Raw genomic sequence first — 12,500 nt, 5'->3', positions numbered from 1 at the left:
AGATAACAACCAACGAACTCATTTATATATGCTTGGGTTGCAATTTTAATCTCTTGCGATTTTTATTTTCATGTATGAGTGCCCTTCAGTGCCAGACATACTGTAGACATGAAAATGACATGTTCAACTTAAATGACTGCCAATCTTCAGCACTTTGGTGCAGAGATTTAAGCAGTGGTGGAAAGAGTACTGAAAAAGTAAAGTACTGAAAAGTAAAAGTACCATTACTTGCCTACAAATGTAGTGCAAGTTAAAGTAGCTGCTGTAAATATTACTCAAAGTAGACCTTTCAAAAGTACTCAAGAGTAGTGAGTAGTGAGTTATTGCCCATCAGGCACACAACGTCATAAGGCGTTAATATTAGGTTAGATTTAGGTTGTAATGTCAGGTGACTAAAATTCAATGTCTAGCCAGCGTCTAAGGACAACGTTATTTTGATGTCCAATAACGACGTCAAATGACGTTGATATTTGGTTGATTTTAGGTTGTGTTAGAAACTGACCAAAATCCAACATCAAGCCAACATCTTACACCAACGTCATATTGATGTCAAATACTGACATTTATTCGTCAGGTATGGCAACCAAAATCCAACATCTGATAGACGTCATAGTGGTAACATCCACACAACGTCAAGCTGTAATATCATTGGACATTGATAATTGGTTGATTTTAGGTTAGATGTTTGACATTGGTCTGACTTTGGGTTCTGATGTCAAACTGATTTTCATTTCCAAACAAAATCGGCATCCACACAATGTTGGGGTACAACATCAATCTAACGTCATGTTGACGTCTTGTGCCTGCTGGGTGTTTAAGGCCATTTCGGTCATCATACAGTAAACATCCGTCATCTTCTTATCAGTGATATGCATCTAAACAGTCTCTGGGTCAATGTGTGTACAGATTTTGCACATCATCTTGGACACTTTTAATGCTTCCAATCAGTTTGCTGCATTTATTAATCGCCCATGTCTTGAGGTAGTTCATTATGATGAGATTTACCTTCTGTGTGTGATTTGATTGGACAGGAATCACAGGACTGATTTGTCTAATCCCCATAGACAAGACAAAATAAAGTAGTGACTGCAGATTGAAGGAAAGTAGTGGAGTAAAACTACCGATACTGCACTAAAAATGTACTCAAGGGAAAGTAAAAGTACACATTCATACAACTACTTAGTAAATGACCGTTCCTGAGAAAAACTACTCTATTGCAGAAGCTTGAGTATTTGTAATTTGTTACTTTACACCACTAGATTTAAGCTTGGTCTCATTTTAAAGATGACAGATGTCAGATTACAGTTAAAGTGAAATAGCGAAAATCAGTAAGTTAAAACAATAGTTATGTGCCGTTGTGTTTATGAAAATAATAAAGTAATAAATGTAAATGTTAACACAATACATACAATGTACTCTACAAAACATGTTTTATCCTAAAATTGACAAAGCTTAATATCTAAACATCATTGATTTCTCATTAAATTAGCTTTCAGTTGGATTTAGTTTGGGCGTAGTACCAAACATGACCACATTCAGTTTACATTGACGACCATACAATGGCGCCCCCTATGTTTTGAGGAATACTAACTGTGTTATACTTTTGGTGATATTTGTAAATTAGATATAAAACTAAAGTTGCAAGGGAAGTTTTGATGGTATTTGATTTGAATTTAGCCTCTAATAAATATCGAAAGCAAAAATTTAAATGTGGATTTCTGTGACAAAGTAATGCTTTTAAGATGAGTATCCTGTTGCTAATTAACACATTACTGTTGTTCATTCATTTATTCATTTTCCAATGGCTCAGTGCCTTATTCATCAGGGGCCACCACAATGGAATGAACCACCAACTATTTCAGCATATATTTTACACAGTTGATGTCCTTCCAGCCACAACCTAGTACTGGGAAACACCCATACACTTACATTTACACACACGCTCATACACTACGGCCAATTTAGTTAATTAATTCCCCTAAAGCATATGTGTTTGAACTGTGGGGGAAACCGGAGCACCCGGAGGAAACCCACGCCAACACAGGGAGAACATGCAAACTCCACATGGTCCCGTTGCTCAGCAATACCTTTCAAAAATCAATTTATGGATATAGAAAGATAGACCAGATATGGAAACTAGACATTTTAAGCTTTAAAATGACTGTCAGGAATGCTTTATGTTTAATAAATCATCAACAATATTATGGTTTAAAAATGTAACCGTAAATAGTCCCACAGGTTGTAGGGTGACAGTAAATGTGTTTTAATCTATTACTCTTCCTGCATAACAAAACACAGTAGGAAAATATGTATTCAGAAGTCTTAGACCTTTCCGACCATATATAGTTTGTCATGATTTGATAAGGATTTAAATGCTAAACGAGATGTAAACATAAGCGTCCTGATTCTGGGATGGTGAGAGTTAAGAAGCTAAAGGGTTTTGCTAGTTTCTGAAGTTTCTCTCCTCATTTATTGACCGTCCTCCGCTGTTCTCTCACCTCTGCAGGTCTTGCCGTCCGCTGTTAAAGTGTATCCGGTGTGACAAGTGCACTGCACCACACCCCGTGACATCTGGCATTTCTGCGAGCAGCCGCCGTTGTTCACGTTACAGTTCTCTTCGCTTGATTTGGAGCCTGTAAAACACAATGAGTGATCAGTTTTGAACAACTACCACCTCTAATTTTATGTAATATACTATAGGCCTGCTAAATGCTTGATTCTGATTGGCTGATGACAGGGCCGGAGTGGGACTCCTTTTCAGCCATGGAGTTTCAAGCCTTAGACCGGCCCATCAGTTCACGACTGACCATATTAAAATAACATCATTTCCAATTCAGTTTCTAATGACACTATCACATCTTTTTCAGGGACACAGCTGCTCAGAGCTACAAATGTTTTTCATAAATATGAGAAGATTAAAGGGTAGCTAAATCTCCAACACTATTCTTTAAAACATCAAAATGTCCTTTCCTGCAATATCTGAATATATATTCTGTGCAAAATTCTTTATAGATATCCAGTCCTTTAAAATAAAATATGTACACCTATATAACCCAAACAGTATTATATGTCTTAACACTAAAAATGGTGTGACTCAGGTGAGGTTCAAACTCGGGTCAGCGGCATCATAACGCAACATGCTGACCACTGGACCACAATGGCGCTGTTATGCTGGTGCGTTTGGAAGAAAAAATAAGTATTGCACTGTTATCTGCAAGACTCTTTTAACAACAGTATTACTGTCAGGGTTCTGCCACTCTGGTCTTGTAAATTCTTGTTTTGGTGGCAGAGTCCGGACACTAGCTCTGTCTTGTCCTGTCCTGTCCTGTCCTGTTAGTGCTCGGCTCGAGTTTTCTTGGGTTGAGCACTTGTTTTGTCATTGTCTGGGTGCGCGTCGTCATAGGTGCGCGTGGACCGTCCGCGCTCCCGCTTGATCCTTGAGACGTGCGCTCTTGTACTCGTGTTTGTGTTGTTTCATTCTCAGCGTCTCCGTCTAGTTGGTTTCGGTTTTGGTTGGCGCTGAGATGAAACATGCGCGTTGCATTTGTGTGAGCGCACGGTAAAGTGTTTTCACTTTTCGTGTGCTCGTGTCTTGCATCTGTTGTCAAAGCACGTGGCTCTGTGTTTACATTGGTCGCATGCTTTTGTTGTGTGCTTCAGTGTTGTGTTTGTTTTGTCATACGAACGCGCGGTCAATGCGTTCTCTCATTGGCTGCGTGTTCTAGTCTTGTTATGTGAGCACCTGGCTTGTGTTGTCTCTTTGTGTCATGTGCTCTCCAGTCTATCGTCTAGTCCCACCCTCCTTGTTAAGCCATTATTAGTTAATTATGTTCATCTGTTTGTGGTAATTTACTACTGCTTATATTCTCCTCATGTCTGCTGTCCTGTGCCAGTTCGTCACTGTATGTTGCCTCATCGTGTGAGTGTTCCAGTCCTGATCCCTGCCAGCCTGCCCAGTCTAGTTTGGTTTGTCTGTTTTGTTAATGTTTTCCCCCTCGGGGTAGTTTGTTTTGCCTTTTATTTTAATTTATTATTAATAATACCCATTATTTCTGCACTTGAGTCCTCGCTCCTTTTTTCCCTCACCGAACCGTGGCAATTACTTTCTATTGATGGCTTATGCCGAGTTCAGACTCCATGATTTTAGCCCCGATTTTGACTCGCCGAAAGGTTTTGAGAAATCGCAGACAAATGCCTGAAATCACAGGCAAATCGGTGCTCGTTCATGTGAGTGACAATCATACAGTATGACCAATCAAAGACGCCATCTGAGAGAATCGCCGATGCAACGCCGATGCCTGTGAGGTATTTGGCGTGCTAAATATCTGGAGCTGTTGGCGATACAAATCATGCCGTGTGAAATGTGTTCTGATTGAAAATAACATCGCCGATCGCCTACAGGCAATGAGAGAGCAGCATCCACTTATGTGTGTGTGTGTGTACCTGCAGGCCAGAGGGAGGTTGAGAGAAGTTAAAAGCGCTTATTTTCGGTTTATTTGGACCCAAGAAATGGAGGAAAAGCTAGTGGAGGTTTGACAGGAGCACCAGTGTCTGTTTGACCTTTCATACAGAAAGTTAAAAAAGAAAGTTGAGGAGAAATTGCTAATTCCCTTCAGACCCAGGTGAGCAAATATGTACATTTTCTACCCCATTAAAGGCTTCTTTCTCGTTATGTAGTTAATAACAAAAGATATACTACGTGTTTTTGGCTGTGAGATGAAGTTTGGATGAAGTTGTCGGCGATTCTTTCTATTGTAAAGTCATGCAGTGTGAATCCTGTCGCCGATCCATCTTGCAGTGTAAACAAAGCAGCGACAAAACGCTAGCCCAGATAGTCCTGCAGCGTGAAAACATCTGTGACATGACTACTTTGGAAATCGTGCAGTCTGAACTCGGCATTAGTCTTTTTCTCCCCTTTTTCTTAGATTTCTGATCAAGTTATATCAGATTTATTAATGTGGTAAATCATCTGATTTTCCTTGAGCAGGTGTAACTTTCATTACTATTAATTATTCGAATTCTTATATTCATCAAGGTTTTGATTTTGTTATAGATATTTTAATTTATAAATAATTTGTATCATAAACACATATATTTTATATCTAAATATGAATAAACATTTTCTCAAATAAATGCATGCTAATGTCTATTTAAATGATTTCAAAAACGGTTTTGGATGCGATTAACTTTTGCCCAGCACCAACACAGCTAAAGTAGTTCCGGCAGGTTTTGAGCGCATTACAGCTCCATGTCACTCCACTGAGTGATTTAGGTTATTGAGTTCCCAGAGTCAGAAATCACATCAAGACACAACAGAAGGCTTCAGAGGAGATGTGTAAGAGACCTCGACGGTGCGTAATTTTTTGAATAACTCAACAGCCCATCCTCAATTAATCCTTACTAATGCAATAGCCCAGACGAGAATCTGCTATTAGTTTAATCAGTTGTTATCTGGGAAAAACACACATTGGAATTTTGTGATTGACCAATCAGAATCAAGTATTGCATCTAATAATAGAAAATAATGCACAGTTGAAGTGCACACCGTGACCACATCACCACCTTGGGTGTGCATTATTTTCTAACAATTTAACAGCCCATCGTCAATTAGTCCTTACTAATTGAATGGCTCAGTGATATTAGTTTAAATCAAGTATGCTAAAGAGACGTGTAATGATAGAAAATAAAGCACCTTGGCCACGGATAATTTTTTGCATAATTTCTTTCGACGTTTAATGGGTTGTTATTGGGAATATCATACATTGGAATATCATGAATGACCAATCAGTACCAAGTAATCCTAGTGCAATGTTGTGCATATATATGATCAGTTTTTTTCCTTCACTTTCATCAATTGGTGGAGTTTGTTCCTCACCACTGTCGCCACTGGCTTGCTTGGTTTGGGACTTGTTCAGCTGTGCATCGATGGATTAGCTCTTCAGTGTTTGGACTTTCAGCAGTGAATATTAAACCACACTGAACTGAACTGAACTTCAACACTGAAAACTAGACTGATACAGTTTCCATTTATTAGAGCTTCTATGTTATTCTGCTTTGACTCAATCTACATTGTAAAAGCGCTCTAGATATAAACAGGAATTGAATTAAATCAGTTCCTCCTTGCTCATATTGGAGATCTAACAGTGTGTGTTGTAGACTCACGGCAGTCCTGGTGTGGTTGTTCATCCGTTCCATCTTCACAGTCCTTGACGTCATTACAGACCTTGCGCTGCCCAATACAGCGGCCATTTCCACACAAGAACTGATCTGGCGCACATGGAGGAGATTCTGACAAAACATACAAATTAAGAATAATAAATGAATAAAACCTGACCGCTTCAGAAAGCAAAATTGAGCTAAACTAAATTTCTCATTTCTGATAATTAAATTCCTAAAATGCTTTGTAATTATTGGCATTTGTTATGTAATAAATGAGAATAAAGTGAATGAAAATGAAAGTGCAACGGTACATCAGAACTGCTCTTAAAGGGACAGCGCACTATACACAACCTGAGAAAAGTCTTGTCGCCTATCCAAGTTTTAGAAACACAAATAATAACTGGACTTCTAGTTGATCATTTGGTATCAGAAGTGGCTTATATGAAAGGTAAAGACCTCTAGATTACACTGATTTTACCAAAATGAAATCTGATTATGTCTTGATTTTGACTGATTTCATTAGGACAGTAAGGTCTGACTCTGCTCAGACAGTCTGGTCACTGAACCTTCAATAATGTCCAGTATAGAATATGTGGTCATGCTGCAGTGGAAACAGAATGAATATTGTGTCTGACTCCATCATGAGCTTGGAGGACTGCATCCATACATCTCTGCAATGACTCAAATCACTGATTAATAAAGTCATCTGGAATGGCAAAGAAAGCCTTCTTGCAGGACTCCCAGAGTTCATCAAGAGTCTTTGGATTCATCTTCAATGCCTCCTCCTTCATCTTACCCCAGACATGCTCAATAATGTTCATGTCTGGTGACTGGGCTGGCCAATCCTGGAGCACCTTGACCTTCTTTGCTTTCAGGAGTTTTGATGTGGAGGCTGAAGTATGAGAAGGAGCGCTATCCTGCTGGAGAATTTGCTCTCTCCTGTGGTTTGTAATGTAATGGGCAGCACAGATGTCTTGATACCTCAGGCTGCTGATGTTGATCATCCACTCTGCAGATCTCTCGCACGCCCCCATACTGAATGTAACCCCAAACCATGATTTTTCCTTCACCAAGCTTGACAGATTTCTGTGAGAATCTTGTGTCCATGTGGGTTCCAGTAGGTCTTCTGCACTATTGGTGATGATTGGGATGAATTCAACAGATGATTCATCTGAAAAATCCACCTTCTGACACTTTTCCAAATGATCAACTAGAATGTATTATATATGTATAATGTTATATTACTTGTTAGGTTAAAAGCCTATGATCGTCATATTGCTTACCAGTTTTTTCACAGCCTTCTTCATCGCTGCCGTCTGAGCAATCGTCTTCTCCGTCACAGCGCCAGGACAAGCGTACACAGCGGCCAGACATACAGCGAAACTGATCCGCCATACACATGGACGTGCCTGAAGGATACCGACAGAGGAACTGATCAATAATGCGCACACACACACACACAGAGAGAGAGAGAGAGAGAGAGAGAGAGAGAGAGAGAGAGAGAGAGAGAGAGAGAGAGAGAGAGAGAGAGAGAGAGAGAGAGAGAGAGAGAGAGAGAGAGAGAGAGAGAGAGAGAGAGAGAGAGAGAGAGAGAGAGAGAGAGAGAGAGAGAGAGAGAGAGAGAGACCACAGTAAAAGCCATAAAACCGTCACTCACTGCAGTTCCTCTCGTCTGATTGGTCGTCGCAGTCGAATTCACCGTCGCACCTCCAGCCAGCATTTATACACATGCCACTGCTGCACATGAACTCAGCAGAGCGACACGGCTGATGAGAAGCTGGGAACACACACACACACACACACACACACGTTGATGCCAACCATTTAGAACTTTTAGGACAACACATACAACTAATACACTTCTTTGAACATCCACACACAGACGTCACCTTTACTATGTACAGTAACTGCAGGTTAACTATTGTTTAAATATATAGTAGCTTTAACTGTTAAAAGCTATTAGTTACTTAGTTAATTAGTTATTAGTAACTAATAAAGTTCTGGTAACTAATAACCTCATCTTTTCTGATTTTGATCTTGTGTAAAGCAGCTTTGAAACAATGACTATTGTGAAAAGCGCTATACAAATTAACTTGAATTGAACAAACACACACACACCCTTTATTAATCTGGGGTCGCCACAGCGGAATGAACCGCCAACATATCCAGCCCAACCCATCACTGGGAAACACCCATACACACTCATACACTCTGGACAATTTAGCCTACCCAATTCACCTGTACCGCATGTGTTTGGACTGTGAGGGAAACCGGAGCAGCCGGAGAAAACCCACGCCAACACATGGAGAACATGCAAACTCCACACAGAAATGCCAACTGACCCAGCCAAGGCTCGAACCAAATAATATAATATAAATAAAAGTAATAAATAAAAGCGGTGTCCCATTATAAATGCACGCAATAAATACAGTTATTAATTACAATTTATTATAATACAATTATACAATTTTGATTTATATGCATATTAAAATGTGATCAAGTGTCTTAAAGAAGTACATTCAATTCACATTGCAGTTTAACTTATTTGCATACTTATTAATTAAAAAAATAGCAAATAATAATAATCTAAAGTGTATTTTTACAAGTGAAGAACAGAATTAATTCCCATATTTGTAGGTAGACAGAGACAAGCATCCTTTTTTCAGCAATAACAAAGTTATAAGCAGATTCAGAAGAGTTGAATGTGATTCCCTTTCAATCGTGCACTCAAAACAATGACTTTCTGCTCTTTCAAAAGTACTTATTTAAGATGAGTTGAACCAACACAATTTGAATTGATTTTTTATTGGAGACATCTTAATCGTTTTATGCTCAACTCACTTAAATTTGTAAAAAGGATTAAGATAACTAAATCGATTTATGTTGGGGGTTGTGTGGAACCCAGCAGTTTTTCAGTGTAGTTGATTCCTATTGGAAAACTGTTTCAAAACAACGCTTATTATTTTGATTTGTCACTTTGTTTCTGCTTTTTTATTTTACATCCTGTAACATTAGTATTTGATGCAACACTGTTAATGTTATCTGATATCATGGGCAAACAATAAAATAAATAAAAATAAGGTAACACTTTAGTTTGATGGTCCATTTGAGTATTATTCAATTCAATTTTCTATTCAATTCACCTTTATTTGTATAGCATTATTTGTATAGCGCTTTTACAATGTAGATTGTGTCAAAGCAGCTTCACATAAAAGATCATAGTAAATTAGTGTAGTTCACTTTTCAAAGTTTAAGTTCAGTTTAGCTCAGTTCAGTGTGGTTTAATAATCACAACTATTAGTAGACTGTCTGCTTAATATCTGTTGATACTGCTCCTTCAACAGATATTTAACTGACTATAAGACACTTTGCAAGTACATGTCACCTTACACTAACCCTAACCCAACAGTCTACTTATAATCTAATGAGAATTAGTTGGCATTGTAGATGCAACGTAACTTAATTCAACAAACGGACCATCAAAATAAAGTGGGACCAAAAATAATAAGAATTAAAAGAAGGCTTGAGTGATAATTACAGCAGTCGGACTCGTCAGACCAGTCTCCGCAGTCGTCGTCTCCATCGCAGTGGTAAATGTCCAGAATGCAGCGTCCGTAAGCGCACTGAAACTCCTCAACGCTGCACGTGGCCGTCATTACATCAGAAGCTGGAGAGGGAAATTATATAACATGATTTATACACCCACACACACACACACACACACACACACACACACACACACACACACACACACACACACATACAACGCTCCCTCAACCAGGCCAACAAAATCTCTCCAAAAACCTATTTAAATACATCAAACAAACCAAAACAAGCGCAACAGAAATGTCCATATGGGAACTGTGGAGAAACTGTTTAGATGAGTAAGTGGCAGATTATTATTTATGATCACCTTAAGGAGATCATTGCACCTATAATTTAATAAGCAACAAGCCAAAGGCTGATTTTAAGCTTTCATCTGCAAAATGAGCTGATAAAATATGAATGTGCACGTTTTGTACAGAAGCTTTGGCAGAAATATAATGAGTAAAATAAGGGACACAACTTAGTGGATAGTATTTTGAGCTTTCTGAATGAATGAATGAATGAATGAATGAATGAAGGAAGGAAGGAAGGAAGGAAGGAAGGAAGGAAGGAAGGAAGGAAGGAAGGAAGGAATGAGAGCAAATAAGGTATGAAGGAATTAAAGAAAGAGTGAAGATATGAATGAATGAAGGAAGGAAGGAAGGAAGGAAGGAAGGAAGGAAGAAAGGAAGGAAGGAGAGCAAGTAAGGTATGAAAGAATTAAAGAAAGAGTGAAGACATGAATGAATGAAGGAATGAATGAATGAATGAATGAATGAATGAATGATTGAAGGTAGGAAGGAATGAAGGAAGGAAGGAAGGAAGAAAGGAAGGAAGGAAGGAATGAGAGCAAATAAGGTATGAAGGAATTAAAGAAAGAGTGAAGATATGAATGAACGAAGGAAGGAAGGAAGGAAGGAAGGAAGGAAGAAATGAAGGAAGGAGAGCAAGTAAGGTATGAAAGAATTAAAGAAAGAGTGAAGACATGAATGAATGAATGAATGAATGATTGAAGGTAGGAAGGAATGAAGGAAGGAATGAATGAAGGAAGTAATGAAGGAAAGAATGAATGAATGAAGGAAGGAAGGAAGGAAGGAATGAGAGCAAGTAAGGTATGAAGGAATTAAAGAAAGAGTGAAGATATGAATGAACGAAGGAAGGAAGGAAGGAAGGAAGGAAGGAAGGAAGGAAGGAAGGAAGGAAGGAAGGAAGAAAGGAAGGAAGGAGAGCAAGTAAGGTATGAAAGAATTAAAGAAAGAGTGAAGATATGAATGAACGAAGGAAGGAAGGAAGGAAGGAAGGAAGGAAGGAAGGAAGGAAGGAAGGAAGGAAGGAAGGAAGGAAGAAAGGAAGGAAGGAGAGCAAGTAAGGTATGAAAGAATTAAAGAAAGAGTGAAGACATGAATGAATGAATGAATGAATGAATGAATGAATGAATGAATGATTGAAGGTAGGAAGGAATGAAGGAAGGAATGAATGAAGGAAGGAATGAAGGAAAGAATGAATGAATGAAGGAAGGAAGGAAGGAAGGAAGGAAGAAAGGAAGGAAGGAATGAGAGCAAATAAGGTATGAAGGAATTAAAGAAAGAGTGAAGATATGAATGAACGAAGGAAGGAAGGAAGGAAGGAAGGAATGAAGGAAGAAATGAAGGAAGGAGAGCAAGTAAGGTATGAAAGAATTAAAGAAAGAGTGAAGACATGAATGAATGAATGAATGAATGAATGAATGAATGAATGAATGAATGATTGAAGGTAGGAAGGAATGAAGGAAGGAATGAATGAAGGAAGTAATGAAGGAAAGAATGAATGAATGAATGAAGGGAGGAAGGAAGGAAGGAAGGAAGGAAGGAAGGAAGGAAGGAAGGAAGGAATGAGAGCAAGTAAGGTATGAAGGAATTAAGGAAAGAGTGAAGACATGAATTAATGAATGAATGAATAAATGAAGGAAGGAAGGAAGGAAGGAATGAAGGAAAGAATGAATGAAGGAAGGAAGAAAGGAAGGAAGGAATGAGAGCAAGTAAGGTATGAAGTAATTAAGGAAAGAGTGAAGACGGAAGGAAGGAAGGAAGGAAGGAAGGCACAAAGGAAAGAAGGAAGAAAGGAATTAAGGAAGCAAGGAAATAAGGCATGAGTAAAGGAATGCATGAATGAGAGGAAGTAATGAAAAAAGAGGGAATGAAGGCATGAAGGAAGAAAGAAACGAATGAATGAATGAATGAATGAATGAATGAATGAATGAATGAATGAAGGAAGGAAGGAAGGAAGGAAGGAAGGAAGGAAGGAAGGCACAGAGGAATGAATAAATAAATGAAGGTAAAAAGTAAGGAAGGAAGGTGGAAGGAAAGAATGAAGACATGAATGAAGGAAGGAAGGAATGGATGAATGCATGTAGGAAGGAAGGAAAGAAGGAAGACATTAATGAAGGACTGAATGAAGAAAGGAAGAAAGGAAGGAAGGCACAAAGGAATGGAGAAAGGAAGGCATGAATGAATGCATGAATGAATGCATGAAGGAAGGAAGGACTAAATGAATGAAGGAAAGAAGGCACAAAGGAATGAAGGAAGGAAAGAAGGAAGGAAGGAAGGAAGGAAGGAAGGCATGAATGAGAAGGTATGAATGTAGGATGGAAGGAACGAAGGATGGAAGGAATGAAAACAAGAGTGAAGGAAAGGAGGAAGAAAAAAATGAAGGAATGTAGGAATTAAGGTATAGAGGGATGAAGGGAGGCAAGAAGAAAAGAATGAAGGAAAAAAGGA

At 38.6% G+C, this 12,500-nt stretch overlaps 1 protein-coding gene across 3 annotated transcripts in view; it reads right to left on the bottom strand.

The window, feature by feature from the left end:
* lrp4 (low density lipoprotein receptor-related protein 4) overlaps positions 1-12,500 on the bottom strand; it is a 165,469-nt gene that overhangs the window by 65,062 nt on the left and 87,907 nt on the right. For all 3 annotated transcript variants that reach the window (XM_056462455.1, XM_056462456.1, XM_056462457.1), the window contains exons 6-10: positions 9,698-9,826; positions 7,817-7,936; positions 7,443-7,568; positions 6,163-6,288; positions 2,499-2,633 (exon numbers count right to left, since the gene is read on the bottom strand). In XM_056462455.1, coding sequence (XP_056318430.1) covers positions 2,499-2,633; positions 6,163-6,288; positions 7,443-7,568; positions 7,817-7,936; positions 9,698-9,826 — 636 coding nt within the window. The remainder of the gene's footprint in view (positions 1-2,498; positions 2,634-6,162; positions 6,289-7,442; positions 7,569-7,816; positions 7,937-9,697; positions 9,827-12,500) is intronic.

This window comes from Danio aesculapii, chromosome 7 (genome assembly GCF_903798145.1).
Source record: "Danio aesculapii chromosome 7, fDanAes4.1, whole genome shotgun sequence".
Taxonomy (NCBI): Eukaryota; Metazoa; Chordata; class Actinopteri; order Cypriniformes; family Danionidae; genus Danio; species Danio aesculapii.
Note: the sequence above shows the minus strand (reverse complement) of the source record. Positions and strands in the feature narration are given on the sequence as shown.